Raw genomic sequence first — 19205 nt, 5'->3', positions numbered from 1 at the left:
GCCATCCAGCCATCCAGCCATCCAGCCATCCAGCCATCCAGCCATCCTTCCTTTCTTTCATTCATTTTTTTTAGTTTTCTGACAAACCTCTGTATGTCAGGGTTGTGCTGTCCTCTTTCATCCCAGCCCCTGAAGCCAGGCTCCCAGGGTTGTTCAGGGAGCTCAGCCCTGCTGGCACCCACTCCAGATCCCCACCCTGTTCTGCTGGCCTCCTGGACCTTCTCCATTTAGGGGCGGGAGCCTGGCGTGGAGCCCAGACCGATTATGTTCCTGAGGGGGAGGAGGGCGGGGCTCCTAGCCCTTATTTGTCCCGGACTCTCTTGGGAACCACACCCAGGAGACCAGGCCTCCAAGAGTGGCTGCGCAGGCTCAGGAGACAGAACTATGAGGGTGCTTGGCTAGACCTTCTGGTTTAGGAAGGCCGGTTTCCATCTGTGATCCCTGCTGGCTCCCCTCCCTCACAGTCCCGTAGAGCCCCCCCCTGCCCCCCCCCGCAGATTTCAGGCTCTGCTGGCAGATGGGAGCCCCCGAGGTCAGAAGGTACAATGCTCTTGTTAAATGGAACTGCCATTAATTAAGCCAATAAAGGGATATAGGGTCTGGCTTGGGATCCTAGAATGCAGACCTGGGGGCGGTCTAGCCATTTGAGTTTGCCATCTCATACTACAGAGCACTGCGAGCCCCAGGGGCATCAGGTGACATGCGCACGGCTCACAGGAGGTACCCTCTGCACACCTGGTCCAGGCTGGCAGCTTTGCTGGGATTCACACCTGTGTCCTGCCTCCCAGGCCCGGGTGCCTTTCCTTTCAGTTTGCTTTGTGTTCCATTGGTTTGGTGAAGAAAAGAACTGCCCCACAACCCAGAGCATCCCTCCCACCAGCCAGCTGTTTACAGTGTGCACAGGTGGCCACAAGAAAGGTGGCGAAGCTTGCATGTAACTCATTATAACCCAGCCCCAGGCCTGGGTGGGGAGGCCTTTTGGCCAGCGGGTGACTCATCCTTGCAGAGGAAAAAGAAAACATAGTCCTGAGCACCTTCGTGGTGGATGCTGAGCAAGGTACTTGGACTCCTGCAGGATTTCCCTTGGTCTCTCCCTTCCCTCTAATAACAGAGTAGGCAGCCAGGTTAAGGAGCCTGTGTCTTTCCGGCTTAACCCTGTGCCTCTGGCTGTAATGATGGAGCATCCCACCAAGCCCTAGTTTCCCACCTGTAAAATGGGAATCGTGCAGCCTACCTTGACTGTCACAATCTGTCACATTACCATAGACACTTAGTCTCATTCCCAGGTGTTTCAGAACGGGCAATGCCAAAAGAAATTCATAGAAACCCCGTGAAGTACACGTCAAATGATGGTTCTCAGCAACATATCAAAACTTAACCTTGGGAAGCTAGCCCACTGCCTGGGAGCTTGACGGAAGTGCAGGGCCTCGGGCCCCACCCCACAGGCTGAGTCACACTCCACATTTTGTCATGACGCCCAGATGATCCGCGTGCACGTGAAAGTGAGGAACATTGCTCCAGAGCAGGGGTTGGCAAACGTTTTCCATAAAGGTCCACAAAATAAGTATTTGAGGCTTTGCCGCCTGTATGGTCTCCGTTGCGTGTGCTCAACTCTGAATCTCGAAAGCAAAGCAGCCGTGGACCCTGCAGGGGATACGGTCCAGATAAACCTCTACGTAGAAAACAGGTGGAGGCTGGGTTAGCCCCGTGTTGGAGTTGCACACGCCTGGCCCAGAGGCCCAGAGCCTGGGGATGCAGTGGTTTTGGATGCCAGACCAGATCTCACGGGGGAAGGGCCCCGTCCCTGCATCAGCCAGGCAGCAGCCCCTTCACCCCGTTTGCTGTCGGCTCTCATTCGAAGGTTCTTCTCAGCGGCCGGGTGGGTTTGAGAGGCCGCGCTGCAGGAGACGGTGGCCCCGTCGGGGGCCGCCAGGCCCTGCACTGCCTCTGAGGCTGGCTTCTCTCTAGGGGGCGGGAAGAAGGGGCTGAGTCCCCTGAAACACATGGAGGTGTTCTGCTCCATCGCCTCGCACTCGCTCCTCTCCCCGAGCTATTACCACAGCTTCGGAGTCACCGAGAGCTACATCGTTTTCCTCGAGCAGCCTTTCAAGATGGATATCCTCAAGATGGCAACCGCCTACCTCCAGGGCGCAAGCTGGGCCTCCTGCCTGGCTTTCCACAGGGAGGACAAGGTAAGGCAGGGCCGGTGACCCCACAGCACGAGGACGGCCAGAGCAAGATGGAGGTCAGCAGGCAGGGGTGGCTTCGGTAGGGAGGCCCTCAGCTGCCACGCAGTCTCCCCAGAGGCATGAGCCGACCTTCCAGCGAGTTCTGAAACTGGGATGGTCCTTCACAGTGGTCCCCAGTTAGGGCAAGGGGCTGGGCCTTAATGCCCCGACGTCCATAAGTCAGTAGAGCAGACCATCCGCAGAAGAGCGTGGCACCTTGGGCGAGGCAGCCCCAGCAGCCAAGGCAGCCCCTACTGGCCGAGCAGCAGAGGGACTGCTCATCAGCCCTGACCGGCGCCTGGCCTCCTCCAGCCTCCGCCGTCCATCGACAAGGCCCTTTCCGCATCCCTGCTGGGGGGCGGGGAGGGGATGTCACAGATTAGTTAGACGTCATGATGATAGAGCGTCCCACCGGATGGTGTAACAGAAACGTCTTCGATTTAGGTACACCTGAGTGGAGTGCTCAGAATATCTGTGTGCCTGTTATGTACGTGTACCTCCCTGTATATGTGATGTCTGCATGTGTGTATGTGTGTATACATGTGGGTATGAATACATTATTCATGTATAGGTGTATGTAAGTATTTATTTGCTATTGTTACTTGTGAAAAATAATCAAGTAATTCTCCGTGTCATCTCTTCAAATAGCACACAAGCGTAGAAAGCAACAGATCAAGTCCCCTTCCTCCTCCCCGTCCAGCCCCCTCCAGAGGGAACCACCACCACCCATCCGACACCCTTCTACTCCTCTTTCTGTGCAGCACGTGCATCGTCATGTTCCCACACAAATATGTGTCCCGTGTGTGGCTGCCGCCTCTATGATGCCTGTATTCTCAAGGAGGAGAGTGAGGTCCTCAAGGGAACAAAGGGGTTAGGCGAGATCCCTCCTCTGCTCAGAACCTTCTGGTGATTTCCCGTCTTCCTCAGAATAGGATCCAAAGGCTTCACTCACCAGCCCATAAAGGCCCACATGCCCTCATCCCAACCACTGGCTTCCTGCTCACGTGGTCGCCTCCTACACCTCAAACCTGCCAAACACGTTCCTGCCTCAGGGCCTTTGATTTTGTGTCCCCTCCACCTGGAATGTTTTTCCCCAGATGACTTCCTCCCTTGATCAATCCCGGTCTCGCTCTACGCTCCCCCATCCCTGAGGTCTGCCTGTCTATCACAGACCCCCCCAACCCCCGACAGGCTTTCTCCATCCCCCACTCCATTTTCTCAGTCATGCTCACCCGTCATCCTTGACATGTTGTATGTATTGATCACTGACCTTGGCCTCACCCCCACTGAAGTATACGCTCCATGAAAGTGGGCGGGTGGCTTTATTTTTTCTCTCCAGCTCCCCCGAAAGTGTCTTATGTGTCTTAGGCCCTCATATGAATGTTTGTGGACTAAATGAGCTGGGCAAGGGGGCCAGCAGGGAGCCTGCGGAAGTGGGTTTGCTCCACAGGACCACGAGCGTCCCGCCAGCAGGAGTGTCGGGGCCCCCTAGGCCTCCAGTCTGCAGCCCCTGGGAACCTCTGGCCCTGGAGTGTCCCACAGTGAGAAGACAGAGCCCCCGAGGACGGGGCACAGAGCCCTGGGAAGGGCTTTGGAATGCATTTGGAGAACTTTCCAAGAAGTCCCTGTGGCTGACCCTGGGATTGGGTTTATGGGGAAGAAAGCCTACAGTAACCACGCCTGTGTTCACCTCCCCAAACCCACCCTCCCTACCAATGCCCTCCTCCTCTGTACACTACTCCTCGCCCCTCCCCCACTTAACTTCAAAGCCTGATTCTGGGAAAGGAGAGAAAGAAGCAATGAGCCAGAGGAGGTGGGGAAATGGCAGCCTGGAGCAGCCCCTCCCTCCTTTCAGAAGGAGGATGGTTAGGCCAGAGCTGCCAAACGAAAGAAAATACCCCTTCCTCCTTGGATTAGGCAACTGGGGCTGCAGATATGGCTACTTGAAACCCAGAGTGATACTGCCTGTGACACCCAGAGGTGCCTGAGGATGCCTAATGAGCCGATACTCACATGGACTCCTTGACTAGAGCGGTCACTCAGCACCACAGCCCTCCAGGGCAGCCGGGTTACCGGGGAAACCACACCTGCAGCGGGCAAAGGTCAGGAGAGGGGACCCAGGAGGGGCTTTAGGGGCGCTGGCCACCAATGGGGCCTGAGAAGCCTTAGAGGGCTGGACCTGACTGTTTCTCCCCAACCTGGCCTGGCCTGGGAGCTGGCCTGTCGCTGCCCACCTGGATCACAGTCAAGTGAAGGCTGGGGAGACGATACACTCTCAGATCCTGTATCTCCCTGGGTACTGTCCTCCTGGTGAGGAAGGGGCCCTGGTAGTAAAGCTTCCCTCCTCCCTCAGCACTTCTGCGTGTGTCTGGAGGTGGTACAGAGAGGCTCATAAAGGGGAGGGAATGCTTCAGGGTCGCAAGCAAGTGGATGGCAGGGCTGGGTCTTGTCCCCTGCCTGATGCCGCTGTGTTGGGCCTGCAGAGGAAGAGCTGACCACTGATGTGCATCTCCTTTCAGACTTACATTCACATCATTGACCAAAGGACGAGGAAGTCCGTGCTGACCAAATTTTACACGGACCCCATGGTGGTGTTTCATCACGTCAATGCCTACGAAGAGGACAGTTGCCTTCTGTTCGACGTCACTGCCTACGAGGACAGCAGCCTTTACCAGCTCTTCTACTTGGCCAACCTGAAGAAGAGCTTCGAGGAGAACTCCAGGCTCACCTCCGTCCCAGCCCTCAAGAGGTTTGCAGTGCCCCTCCACATGGACAAGGTAATGGCTTGAGTCCTGGGAGATGTGAGCCCACTCAGGAAGTGACTTTGGCTCTAATTTCGTTAATATTGAAATTCAAAATGAGCTGTTCTTTTTTTTTTTTGGCTATGTTGGGTCTTCGTTGCTGCGCGCTGGCTTTCTCTAGTTGCGGCGAGCGGGGCTACTCTTCATTGCGTTGCGCGGGCTTCTCATTTCGGTGGCTTCTCTTGTTGCAGAGCACGGGCTCTGGGCGAGCGGGCTTCAGTAGTTGTGGCCGTCCAGTGGTTAAGACTTCGCCTTCCAATGCAGGGGGTGAGAGTTCAATCCCCGGTCAGGGAGCTAAGGTCCCACATGCCCTGCCGGCCAAAAAACCAAAACATAAAACAGAAGCAACATTGTAACAAGCTAAATAAAGACTTTAAAAATGGTCAACATTAAAAAGAAAATCTTCAAAAAAACAAAACAAAGTGTTCAGTTCGATGGCTTTTAGCATATTCACAGAGTTGAATGTACAACCATGAGCACAATCAATTTTAAAACATTTTCGTTTCCCCAAAAGACACCTTGTACCCTTTAACTATCACCCCCCCAGCCCCAGGTAACCACTAATCTACTTTCTATCTCTGTGTATTTGCCTATTCTAGATATCTCATATAAATGGAATCATACAATATGTAGTCTTTCGTGGCTGGCCTCTTTCACGAAGCGTGTTTTCACAGTTCATCAGTGTTGTAGCACGTATCAGGGCCTCACTCTTTTTCATGGCTGAATATGTACCTACTATTTAGTATACTGCTATATGTACTGTTTCCACCTACTTGTACATGTAGACATCTCTCCATGACATTAAATATTCTTCTATGACATCATGTTAAATATTGGCCTGACAGTCCGTGGTGGGGATTCATCACCAGTTGCTTACCCGTCTCCCTGATGTTGAACAGTCCTGTTCTTACATTAAAAATGACCCCTGGGCCAGATGTTATCCTTAATTACGCTGATGCTGCCAGGGCTCTGGGTTTGGTTTTAAAGGCTACAGAGGCTTCTGGCTCCAGAACTTCCTGACTTCATGACTTAATTAATTTAAATGAATCCAAATTCAATTCAATTCAGTTTTGATGGCTCATCCTTACTCAGTGCACTCTATGTGCCAGGTACTTTGCTAAGCCTTGTATTTTCCTTACCTAACTTAATGATCAAAACAATCTATGGGAGAGATCCTCAGGTTAGCCTCATTTTACAGAGAGGTGAAGGAATGTGCCCAAGGTCACACAGCCCAGTGGCAGAGCCAAGATTGGCTCTAAACCCTTCCTTGGAGCTGGTAAGGGGTATAACTCTGCTGATCTCCCGAGCAGGCCTAACTCCTGGAAAGAGTCCCAGAGGGTCACCCTGACCTCTCTCAGGGCCCTGCAGGCCTAGGGAACAGAAGACACTCCTACAAGCCCAGGGAGCCTTCTCCCACCCTCCAGGCTCTTCCATGCAGGAGTTCAGGCACCTCCCAACCAGCTGCGGAAGACCCGCATCTGAACCCAGCTTTGTCCAACTCCAGAGTTGGGTCCTTTCTCCTCTCTCCAGCATTTCCCCATCTGCAGTCATTTGTGTATCTCTGTCATGCTTTTCACCGTATTTCCTATCACCTCTATTAACATTTACAAAATCATGTTATCATTTAAAGCAACTCACTCTTCCCTTAACTCGTTTGGAAGGAAACCTACGACGACCCAGTGGAACAGCAGCATTGTGCGCTGCAGATGGAAGAGCAGACGAGCGCGAGGGGCTGGTAAGAAAGCACAGGTCCTAAGCTCTAGCCTGATGCTGATGCTCTTGCCAAGACCTGATCTCTTCCTTAAAGAGAACATTGGAAAAGTGTTAGGTGTCAAAGACATAGTGGCACTTAACTGAGACTCTCGCCTTGACCCAGTCGGAAAGATTGGAAGAGAAAAAGGGATTAACTTTCTCCCCATGTGATTCGGGGCTATTGACTGAACAGCCGTGTCCCACAAAATCATCATCTGAGCTGCTGGCCTCTGTGCCCGTCACTCTGGGAAGTTCCATAGGGCTGCGCTTGGGGTGTCTCCTGGCTCCAGGATGCGATGGGGGTGTCACAAAGCACACAGGTGGCAAATCCTGAGGCCTGCCCACCTCCACCACACCTCCCACCCCACCCCCGCCTCGTGGAGGCCTCAGCCTGTGGATGATACACAGAGAGGAAGCACTCCATTCCGCTGCCCACACACTGCAGGATTTTATAACCTTTTATCAAGCTCTAGAAATGATTTGCTTCCTTGGAACCAAGCTAAGAAGTTTAGCACGTGTATTTTAAAAAGGCACTGCATGAGCCGTCCGCAAAGAAGAGCGAGTGCTGGGAAGGGTAGCTCCGGCCACGCTTTTTAATTGCTGTTTATTGTCCCTTAAAAATGTCTCCTTGCTTCACTTTCAAGTCGCCCCACCTGCGTGTTGAAAGGGGAAAGTTGAGCTACAGACACGGCCTATGTGTCCAGATCCGGCGGCTCTGATTCCATCCCGTCCAAAAGCATATTAGGGAAGGGCCTTAGGGGATGCTGTCCTTTCTCAGATGCCCTTCAGTCTGGGGCCTTTGCACATTGCTGTCCCTCTGCCTGCAACCCTGCCCTCTTCCCTTGAGACCTCTGCTCCTGTCCCGGCTGCAGGTTGGACTTACCTGGGGTCTCTGAGACCAGCCCAGTGAAGGCACAACCTCCAGGGGATTCTAATCCCTGCTTGTCCTTCAGGTCTGGCATCCTGACTCCCTCAGTGGGTTTGTATATTCTAATGGCACCTGCAGCTCTTTGCTCACATTGATGGCATGTATAATGAGCTTCCTGTTAAAGCTCCCAGAGGGCTGGGACTCTTGGTCTTGTCAGCAGTTTATCCTCTGAGCCCATCACAGGGTCTGGTACTCAGAGGGTTCTCATTAAGCCCTTAGATATTTTAAATAAATGAATGAACGATGAATGAATGAAAAAGATGAAGCAAGGTCTCTAAAAGGGCACAAGGTCTTCCTTTAGCGCTTGGAACATTTCCCAAGTGGAAAGTGCCTTCCACATAGAATGGGCTATACTGAAGTGTGTTCAAAAGTCTGGGGCCTCCCAGCTGCCCCAGCTTCTCCGGCATTTGGGCCAGCTGGGGTCAAAGGAAGGAGGGGCCCACTGACACCCTCTGCCTGGTTGTGCGGGGGGAGGGGGTGTTTAAGGCGGGGCTGGGCCCCAAGGGGCATGGGCGGTGCCAACAGTCCCTGCCAGCCACCCTGCCCTCGTCCTGCAGGGCTCCAGGGAGGGGCGGGGCTGGCATCTTGGAGCTAGAGGGGATGGTTCCAACTCCTGGCTCAGTAGATTCGGTTTTTGTCTTGTTTTCAAATGCAAAAATGAAGACCCAATAATAAGAGAAGCCACCATTTCTAAAGAGCTCACTCTGTGCACGGCCCTGTGTCAGATGCCTTTTCTGCTCTTAGACCCAGGCCAGAGGGGCCCCCGCTCTGGCCTTTCTCCATCAGTGTCCCTTCTTCACTGGGTGAGGAATTCACAGGGCCACAGGGTGCCCACCCAGAGGGGCGACCTTCCGACCCCAGCTGTGGCCTGGGATCCCTGAATTCCCTGCACAAATGACCCAAGCCAGCCTGCAGCAGCTACCTCTGTCCTGCTAAGGGCAGGCTGTGCTGCTGGACGCAGCCCTCAGACCCACCAGGGAGGCCAGGGCTGGCTGGGGCTTCCATGCAGTGGCAAGAAAAGGAGGCGGGAAGCCTGGGCCCAGAGGCCAGCCTTCACTCTGCCACCTGCTTCTAGCTCAGAATGCCGAGGAGTCCTGGGATTCTGAATTCACGTGCATCCTTCCAGACCAGCACTGGGCAGTAGAACCTGCTGCAATGAAGGAGTATTCTCTGTCCAAGCAGTAGCAGCCAGATATCTAGGCTACTGAAATGTGGCCAGTGCAGCCGAGGAAGGGAATTTTAAATTTCATTAAATTTAAATTGAAACAGCTACGCACGGCTGGCGGTGGTTGCCGTATCGGACAGCACAGTTCCACAACATTCTGAAGCTCTGTGCATAAAGGAAGGCGGGAGAGAACGGTATTTTGCTTAGCAGTTTGCTATATGTGGACATAGGTTTGGTGGACCTCTGCTCTCATCCTGGGTCCTGAACATTTTTGGCCCTGTGAAATGCTCCACATGCTTCTCACCGAATCTGTATGACAGTCCTTGGGGTTATTTATCATCCCCATGACTGTAGATGAGAGAGACAGTAACTTGCCCAACATGGCAGAATCATCCAGAGGATCTGAGTTGGGATTGGAATGCATGTCTGTCTGGCTCCAAATTACTGACTACGATGGTCTGGCCCTGGATCAGGTGCTTTCATAACCATTATTTAATTTAATCCTAACCACAATCCCCAGACGCAGGTCAAAGGGACCTTCGCTTGTACTCACCACCCGTCCAAAAGTTACGGATTGCCCCCCTTTATACAAACGAGGAAGCAGGCTCAAGTTCACGTAGAAAGCTCTACAGTCATACTGCACACCCAAGGCTGCCAAACTCCAAAGCCAGTGTTTTGCGGGATTATTGAGATTACTGCTTCTCATGGGAGTTCCCTCGAGTTGAGGAATTTCGAAGCCAGACTGCAGGATTTCGTTGAATTCTGGCTGGAAAGTGATTTCTTCCCAAAGTTGAGCACATTGGCCATAGAAAGCTGCCAAGTCATGTTCGTTACTGCTGTGTGTGGAAAAATTCACAGTTTATGCCTCAACCAGTCTGACCAGTTTCATGCTGCAGCTAGAAAACGTCTCTGCGGACTGACTCCCTGAGAATCAAGCCCGGGACATGCACAAGAGGCCTGTGGCTGCCTCTTGACTAGCAAGGCACAGGGCAGGGCCTCTCACACGTGGGGCTGTACATACAGATGAAGGCAAACAGAGCCTCTGCTTCCAAGTCACCCGATGTGCTAGGCGCTAGACGACCTTTTCACGCCCTTCGTTTGATTTTTACAACCACCTGCAAAGCCCACGTTCTGCCCCTTAAGAGTTGAAGGAAAAGCTCATTGAGTCATGCATTTGCTTGTTCCTTCAGCAGTTACTTCCTGGGAGCTGACTATGTGCCATGCACTGAATAAAATCTAATCACTGTCTGCACAGGGAAGACAGCATGAAAGAAGGAAGCAGGTCCATAAAGGAGATATTTACAGCTTGGGACACATGCCTTGGAGACACTGCACACTAACTTGTCAGGGAAAGGGATGTTTGAGCCGAGAACTATGGGATGGGAACCGGCCAGCCTCAGGGGCTTTGCTTTGCCTGCTGCCTGTAGTGCTTTTGCTTCTGAGCAGAAGAATCTCAGTGCGAAGCTCTGGGCCCAGCCTCTGCTCCCCTCTGTGTGACCTTGGGCAAGTCACTTTCCTTCCCTGGGCTTCAGTTTCCTCTTCTGTTAATTGGGATCGCCCTGAACAAATCTCAGAGGGGCCCTACAGTTCAGCTTCTAGGATGCAGTAAATTTCCCACCTTCTCAGCAAAAAGCTGCTGTTGTTCAAATAGGTTTGTTTTCATTATAAAAGCTTACTTTGGAAAGTTTGGAAAGTAGAGAAAAGTTTAAATGAGAAGTCAGACATGACCATACTTCTCCTCCCGTAACTCCATGAATGCAGGGATTTGCGGTCTTGTTACCCCTTCTCCCCCAGCAGCTAACCTGAACCCACCCCCAGGGGTAGTGGCAGTAGTAGTAGTAGTAAAAATAATGCTAATAATAATACAATTATGTTATCAATAGCCGTTAACATTTATCTAGCATTTACCGCTAACCAGGCCCTCTTATAAACCAACTGCATGGATTATTTTATTTAACCTGCATGATAACTCGGAAACGCACATACTATTTATACGACGCTTGTGCTATACCTCATCATACAGACGGGGAAACTGAACTTCAGAGATACCAAATAAGTTGTTCAAGGTCCCGTAGAGGGTATGTGGGGACACAGGGAGTAGTAGATGCTCAATAGATATTTAATTAATTGTGTTCAGTCTCTCTCCTGGGTTACAACGATGATGGTAAAGTACTGAACAAAGTCTGATTGTCACTTGAGACCAAGAGATGTCCTTGATAGATATTTTTCTCCCAAGTAATTTTTATTGCATGTTTGTTTTCTTTTCAACAGGGGTACATTTTCATAGGAGAAAATACTGAAAATCTAGAAAAGCCTAGAAAAAGAAATGAAAGTCTCCATAATCCCACCGCATGCTATATTGTTACTATTTGGTATTTCTCTCCAGGCTGTTTTCAATGTAATTTCTTTTTCTTTTTCTTTGTTTAACATGGTTGAGCTCAGACTGTCTGCTGCTTTTTTCACTCATTTCACACGTTATTATGAACTCTTTATAAACACCTTTTGAATGACTGATGCAGCCTTTTACAGGTGAATCATCCAGTATTTAAAAAGCGAGAACTTATAAGTACATTAATTCACCTGTGAGGGATCAGGCACCCCAGAGTAGAAGAAAAGATCCAGGGTTTCTAGGGCCCCCCTTCTACCACCCACCAGCTTTGCCCTCTTTGGGGAGTTACCTCCAGCCCCCAGTTCTCATTTTTAACTGAAAATACCAATCGTATAATAGCTGCTTCCGGTGGTTAATGTGAGGCCGGAACAAGGTGACAGACACTAAAGCATTTTTTAACATGTGCACAGTAAAACAAATATTTGTTCTGGATACCAAGTTTTTATTTTTCTGGAAAACCGATTCTTTCAGAACGCAGAGACGGGCTCCAATTTAATCAAACTGTCATCTACAACAGCAAGAGCCCTGAAGGAAGAAGAGGACCAAGTCTACTGCCAGCCGGAGTTGCTTTATGAAGGTAAAGTGCATCCTCTCTCCTGTGTTTAGGGAGGGGCTGAATGTCCTCTTTATATGATACCTCTTTCTGATGCAGAGGAGATGTGTGAGGACGAGGGACTGAGAGGAAGGCTGTTGGGACGCCCAGGGAAAGGCATCTGGGGACACTTCTCTTTCATGTGTCTTCATACCCCTCCCAGGGAGGTACTCGGGTGGTCGTTGGACCCAGGGACTTTCACGGCTAGCCTTTCAAATGCTTCCGTGGTTTTTATTTTTTTTTTTGCTTTCTTTTTAAAAGTTTATTTTATTTTTTTGAATTTAAATTTTTTATGCAGTTTTTAAAGGTTACTTTCCATTTACAGTTATTACAAAGTATTGGTTGTATTCCCTGTGTTGTACAATACATCCTTGAGCCTGTCTTACACCCAATAGTTTGTACCTCCCTCTCCCCCACCCCTATATCGCCCCCCTCAACTGGTAGCCACTAGTTTGTTCTCTGTATCAAATGCTGCTGTGTATTGAATGCTGACTTACTGAAAGGGATGGCACGTGCAGATTTCTACCTGTGCGCACTCAGAACACCCTGCAGAATCGGTGCTATCAGCCCCATTTGCCAGAGGAGAAAATTGGGCCTCAGAAAGCTTGAGCTACACCCAGAGCATAAACCTCCCCAGAGAGAAGCACCCACCAGAGCAGGGCGTCCCAATGTGGGCACTGCTGATACCGGGGCCGGGTCGTTCTTTGCGGGGAGGGCTGCCCTGGGCATTGGAGGATGTGGATCAGCGTCCCTGGCCTCCAACCTGATTGAGAACCACTGCCCTAGCATAGAAGCCAGTGGGGTGGGGACCGTGTTTGTGTGCTCAGTGCTGTCACCGGCACGTGACAGAAGTCTGGCTTAGAGCAGGGTGTGCTCAGTACTGCAGTGTGGAATGAACAGGCCTGCCCAGGACAGGGCTGGGGAGCGGCGGGCGGGGCTCTAGACTGGGAGCCCGGCTCCCCATGTTGCTGCCCCACGCCAGGGCCAGGCATCTGGAAGGACAGTCCTGGGGACTCTGCTAGGACGACTTCAGATTTGCCCACTAAGAACCCCGTCTACACATGGCATCCCATGAATCCCATAATGGGTTCTGTGTGGTGCCCCAGCCCCTCAGAGTCTTTGGAAGTGAATATAGACATGTTCGTCCCTATTCTTAAGGCATCAACTTCCATCTCTGCTCACCTGTCACTCACATGGGCAGATGGAGGAGTAAAACACTACGGTCGTTTTATTTCTGGGAAGGGAATTCTTGTTTATCGTAGCAACCTTGGGCAGCGCTGAAAAGAATGACCGTAGACAAATCCTTCATAATCCCTCCACCTGTGACGGCCGTTTGGAAACATCCACGCAGTCTTTCCATCACGTAGGCGTTGCTTGGCGCATGCCAGGCCCTCTTCTAGGGGCTCCCCAACTTCCCGTCCTTTCCTCCGCAGTCTCATCCTGTTCTTATCACGTTAGGTGAGTCCATGCATGTAAGGGGCTTAGCTGAGGGCCTGGCCCGCAGTGAGGGTCCAGCTAAAAGCAGCCGTGATTAGAACACCTCTAAGAGTCAGGGGCTGCCATGTACTGTTCATGCTTTAGAACCAAGGACAGCAGAGCTGAGAATAATTCGATTACTTGCCTGAAGTTGGGCAGCAGAGCCAGCATCTGAACCCAGGCTTCACTGACTCGAAAAACCCTTAACCTCTGCATTTACGGTTATACAAAATGCATACCATACCATCTAGAATGTTCTGAAATGGCTTCTTCCACTTAATGAACGTAGCCTGGGAATTTCCCCACATCCCAAAGATTCTTCAGGAGCGTGGCTTTAATAGCCGGACAGAATTCACAGGCATGAATCACATTTTACTTAACCACGGGCGTATAGCTGGTCATTTACAGAGTGGAGGAAAGGGGGGCTCCAGACCAGGTTCGAGGGACCCAGGAGCATCACAGGGAGTCTCAGACCGACTCTGGGACCGACAATGGGCATCTTTTTTCTGAGTTGAGTGTGTGGGTGGTCCCTCGTCCTCATGTTCATCTTGACCTTGGGAATTTCGTGATTACCCGACTGTGGGATCGGACATCTTCCCTTCTTGCTGCTGCACCCCACTTCCCTCCCCACTGAGCCCGATAACCAGTTAGGCCCTGGGTCCTCTTCAGGAGGCTTTTATGTGGCACATGTTTCCATCTCTGCTTCTTCTTTTCTTGGACATTATATTTTCACCAGCAGTTGGCTCCAACTCGCTGCAATATTTCATAAGAGGGACTTTCATTTCAATATTCAGACTTAGATATTCAATTTGACACAACAAGCATATATAAATATATATGCATGGACATGGACACATTTTTAAGGCTTTTTGGATTACAAAAGTAATAGGTATAATGAAAACTTCACACAATGAGAAACTTAGAATGGACAGTACAAACCTTAAACCACCATGAGGAAGTTATCACCCCAGCAATGCTTCCAAACTTTTTCTCTTCATTTATAACACAGTGGAGATAATCCCATAAGCAGCCTTTTACATTTAATCTTATGATGTGTACATTTCCCCATGTTACTAAGATTCTTTGTAAATGTTACTTTTGTATAATGTTATTATATGATTTCACCAGATTTATTTAAATATTCCCCACTGATGCTCCTTCCACAGCTTCAGAAGTTTCTATTCACACCCACACATGTGCACGCACACACTTTTTTAAAAAGAGCTTTAAAAAATTGCAGTAGCCTCTGATTTTAATCATGCAATTTTCTTTGATTTCTATCTTGGATAATTAAAGATGTTTATACACTTAGAAACCCAGGTCTATCTTACCTTGCTCTTAATGGAGCTTCTAATGGAGCTGGGGTAGTTATCAGAAGTTCCTTCCTCCTGCCCTGTGATCACCCTTGATCCAATCTAGGGCCTGAATCAAGTTCAGGGATCCTGGCTTGGGAACCGTTTTTGTGAAAAGGATGCCCAGCCTGGATGCCACAAAAGACACGTGGTCCCAGCTCTCGGTGAAGGGGGCTTTGTCAGCTGTGTCATTTCTCTCTAGGCTTAGAGCTGCCTCGGATCAATTACGCTCACAACGGGAAGCGATACCGTTATGTCTTTGCTGCTGAAGTCCAGTGGAGCCCCATCCCAACCAAGGTACTAGTCCTTGGGAGATGGCAGCCTATAACCATCGTGTCTGTCTGCAAAGCTGAGTTCCCAGGTTCTCAGGGAGGTCAGAACCGAGGTCCCCTTGGGGTGGGGGTAAGTCAGAAATTGACGTCAGCTTGGGACAAAATACACTGGAAGCAACGATGGACCATCCAGGGGAGGGAATTGCACCTTATGGGCTGTCGCTCAAGAAGGATGTGGTGGCTGGAGTTTATCCATTGATTTCTTTTTTGGATGCATGTTTATTGAGCACCAGCTATGTGCTACAATGTGGTAGGCACCGAGGAAAAGGAAGTGAACAGGAAGATCCCAGTTCCTGCCCTCAAGGAACTCACTGTCTCAAGCAGAGAGGGTAGAGCTGAAACTAGGACGATTTACGGTTTTTTTTTATTAACTTATTTTTTAAAAATATTTATTTATTTATTTGGTTGCACTGGGTCTTAGTTGCGGCAGGTGGGCTCCTTAGTTGCGTCTCACAGCCTCCTTAGTTGTGGCATGTGAACTCTTAGTTGCAGCATGCATGTGGGATCTAGTTCCCTGACCAGGGATCGAACCCAGGCCCTCTGCCTTGGGGATGCGGAGTCTTATCCACTGCGCCACCTGGAAAGTCCCTATTATCTTATTTTTAAATTGAAGTATAGTTGATTTACAATATCGTGTTAGTTTCAGGTGTACAGCATAGCGATTCATATTTTGTTTTTTAAACTGCTATTTGTTTGAACACTTGCTATTTCCCAGGGACCATGCTGAGTGCTGTACAGACATCAGTTTTCCTTAGTAGCTTCAGTTTTTAGTAATAAAATGGAAAAAAAAATTTTTTTAATGCAAGCAGTGCAGAAATGTACAAAGCAAAAAATTAAGGTTCCCACACACACATACGCACACCCCGAGTCACTCCCCTCTAATCCCACACCCTCAGGGGAAAGAGGCCTATTAGAGATTGAGAGAAGGCCAGGGACTCGCACTTCTAAAACAACAAAGGAATCATATTATACTTTAAAGGTTTGCATTGAATAGTTTATCTAATGTGTATAAAAATTGCAATATATGGGCTTCCCTGGTGGCGCAGTGGTTGGGAGTCTACTTGCTGATGCAGGGGACACGGGTTCGCGTCCCGGTCTGGGAAGATCCCACATGCCGCGGAGCGGCTGGGCCCGTGAGCCATGGCCGCTGAGCCTGCGCGTCCAGAGCCTGCGCTCCGCGGCGGGAGAGTCCACAACAGTGAGAGGCCTGCGTACCGCAAAAAAAAAAAAAAAAAAAAAAAGCAATATAGTGCCAAGTACCAGATAAATCCAGGGGTTTTATTTCTGAAAGAATTCAGTGTGTACTGTCAGCTCTACAGTGGCAGGAGGACCTTTGCTTCAAGTCGGAGGAGGAAGCAAGCTGCTTTTGTTTCTGTTGTTACACTGACCAGAGGCAGATGCCATTTGGGGTCTACGTTCACCAGAGTCCACTCCCCTCTCTCTGGGGCCTTGATGCCTTCCTGTTTGCAGGGAATAAGCATGCTCTCCAACCACTCATTCCCATGTTTCTCCCCTTTGGATGTGCAGATATAAAATACGACATTCTCACGAAGTCATCCTTGAAGTGGGGAGAGGTGCACTGCTGGCCGGCGGAGCCAGTGTTCGTGCCCACACCGGGTGCCGAGGACGAGGATCACGGTAAGGCTCCAGGAAGGGCAGCCCACTTGCTGCACTGTACCTGTGATCACCCCTCAAACAGAGACATCGTTTGGGGGCAGTGACCACCCCCCCATCACGCAGCTTGTGGAGTCATGCTTTGAAGCCCAGGCGTGTCTGAGTCCAAAGCTGTGGGATGAGGGAGTCCCCCAGCCCACCCCCACTTCTGACACCAGCTGCAAGTTTGGGGATCCCCAAGACCACCCTCCGTTTCAAGAGAAGAGCTCACAGAACACACCGAAATCTGTTGTACTCATGGTTATGGTTTATCTCGGCGAAAGGGTGCAGATTGAAAGAGAAAAGGCGAGTGGGGCGGGATCCAGGAGAGTCCTGTGCTTGGGGTTTCCGCTGGTCCTCTCCTGTGGGGGGTAGGACCACGCCAACTTCCCCAGCGACGTCCACGGAGTGTGGCCAACCAGGGAAGCTCTCCAAGCCCTGTGTCGGAGCCCGTGTGGGGCGTGGTCATGCGGACATGGTGACCTCCAGTCTTCGGCCCCTCTGGAGGTTGAGCTGACACCTGTGGCCCAGGCCTCCCCTAAATCACTTTGCTAGGATGGGTTATATGCAGTGGCCCCAGGTAAACAAAGGCACTCTCATCAGACCGTCAGTCCAAAGGCTTAGAGGTCATCTCCCAGGAGCAGAAGGTCAGACCTCCCTTCCGGGGTGATTAAATTGTTTGCTACACAAAAGCCCACTTCCTTTCCATGGAGCTGCCCTACCCTTGCCCAGAGTATAGAATCTTGGTTTTAAAATCCATTGCAATGGCTGGGTCTGAATTTGTAACTCCTCTAAGCATGTAAGTTTTCCGTGGAGCACCTAGAAATGCTTGTGGCCCTCCTCTCTTGTCCAGGTTTCCACCTGACCAAATGGTCCTTTCCCTTTTTGACTCTGCCTTTGCCCCAGAAATGCCCTGCCCACCCCCTAGGGATGCTAAGGAGGGTACTACAAGCCTGGGTGGGGCTGCCCACGCCTATGGGGAAGGGCAGGCTGCCCCCTGCTGAGCCTGCCAGCTGCTTCCCTCAGGTGAGAAGGGAGTGGTTTTCTACCTGGGTCTTCCTATCGACCTGCACTGCACGGCACGCCAGGTAAGGGACCCCGTGTCACTGTCACCTCCAAGGTGGGGGATGGTTGGTGCCACCTCCTGCTGAGGCTGGCCTCCCCCTGGGCTGGGCAAGTGCGTCCTGCACAATCTCTTGTGGGCAGGGAGCAACCTGGTCTTCATTCCACCAAAGGAGAGGCTCAGAGAGTGAGGTCTTACCCACGGTCTGTCACACGCCCAGTGCATACAGAGGAGGGTCGAATTCAAGCTGATCTGACCTCAGCTGCCCTCAGCCACTCTGAAACCCGGGAGGCCTTGGGAAGAATCACAAATTTTTGCTGGAAGTTTATGTGCACTATTTCATTTAGCCCTCTGCCCCTTGAGAGTGGGTGTTTAGAATATTCCCATTTTACAGAGGGGAAAGCTGCACATGCATGAGATGAACTGGACTCATTCAAATGCCATTTGAGTGCAACTGGTCCGGGTTTAGCCAAGTGACGGATATTAGCCTAAGTGCAGCGTCAAAGCTGATTCTCTATAACTGGAGTTTCTAAATAGTAGGAAAATAGCCATTCTTCAGTGCATGTAATGATTTACAAAGTGCTTTCATAACTGACTGTGCAAGATCCTCTCAGCAACCCTCTGAGGGTGGGGAGGATTATCCCCACTCTACAGATGAAGAGACTGAGGCTCAGAAAGGTGAGGGGACTGGTTCAGCCAAGCCTTCCAATTTCCCTGGCCTTTCCCTTCTGCTCCCACAGAATACCAAATTCACTTCCCTTCTGTTTTGATTAGATAACTTACATTCAAAGGACAGGGAGATAGAGCTGAGAAACTTATCCCCCCAGCTGGACCAGGTTCAAGGCTGTGCTTTTACAAAGTGTCTCTTTTTGTTTCCCCAAAGGGATTATCTTATCAGCCATTGTCTCTACCGATCCCCAGAAGCTGCCTTTTCTGCTGGTTCTGGATGCCAAGACTTTTACAGAATTGGCTCGTGCCTCCGTTGATGTAGAGATGCACCTGGATCTCCACGGGCTGTTCATCCCAGGTGCCGACTGGGATGCAGGGAAGCAGGCCCCTTCCCGGGAGGAGCGGGACAGGGCTGCTGAGCGCCGTGTGGCCCCAAGGACCTGACAGGGTGGGGGCCTGGGCCCTGGAGAACGGCTCCACCAGACTCAAGGGTGGTCCCTCCCTGGGTGGGGGGCAGGGGGGCCCTTCATTTTATTTTGCACTTATTCTTTCCATGGTTGCTTTGAGACAAAGTTACGGAAATAGAGCTTTTATCAGTATCTTTTCTTTCATTTCATTTTGGCCATTAGAACCTTGTTGGAAAGTTGATCAAATATTTACTGATTAGCTCTAGTACTTCTAAAAGCCCCTTTCCTTTAGTATAAAGACCATGACCATGAATCAGCAATTGTATTAAGGCACATAATCATTGCTCCTAGAATGGGCAGCCACTGACCCACTGGAGAAGAGACACAGAAATATTTAT

The 19205-nt window shown here is 50.6% G+C and overlaps 1 protein-coding gene across 1 annotated transcript in view; it reads left to right on the top strand.

The window, feature by feature from the left end:
• Nucleotides 1-18969, top strand: part of BCO1 (beta-carotene oxygenase 1) — an 85318-nt gene extending 66349 nt beyond the window's left edge. Inside the window, 6 exon segments of the mRNA XM_029205989.1 lie at nt 1969-2192; nt 4748-5005; nt 11735-11840; nt 14886-14982; nt 16544-16653; nt 18615-18969. Of these exon segments, the coding sequence (XP_029061822.1) occupies nt 1969-2192; nt 4748-5005; nt 11735-11840; nt 14886-14982; nt 16544-16653; nt 18615-18844 (1025 nt within the window). The 3' untranslated portion in view covers nt 18845-18969.
• The last annotated feature ends 236 nt before the right edge of the window (nt 18970-19205 follow it).

This window comes from Monodon monoceros, unplaced genomic scaffold (genome assembly GCF_005190385.1).
Source record: "Monodon monoceros isolate NGI ecotype Baffin Bay Population unplaced genomic scaffold, NGI_Narwhal_1 Super_Scaffold_10, whole genome shotgun sequence".
NCBI classification, from domain to species: Eukaryota; Metazoa; Chordata; class Mammalia; order Artiodactyla; family Monodontidae; genus Monodon; species Monodon monoceros.
Note: the sequence above shows the minus strand (reverse complement) of the source record. Positions and strands in the feature narration are given on the sequence as shown.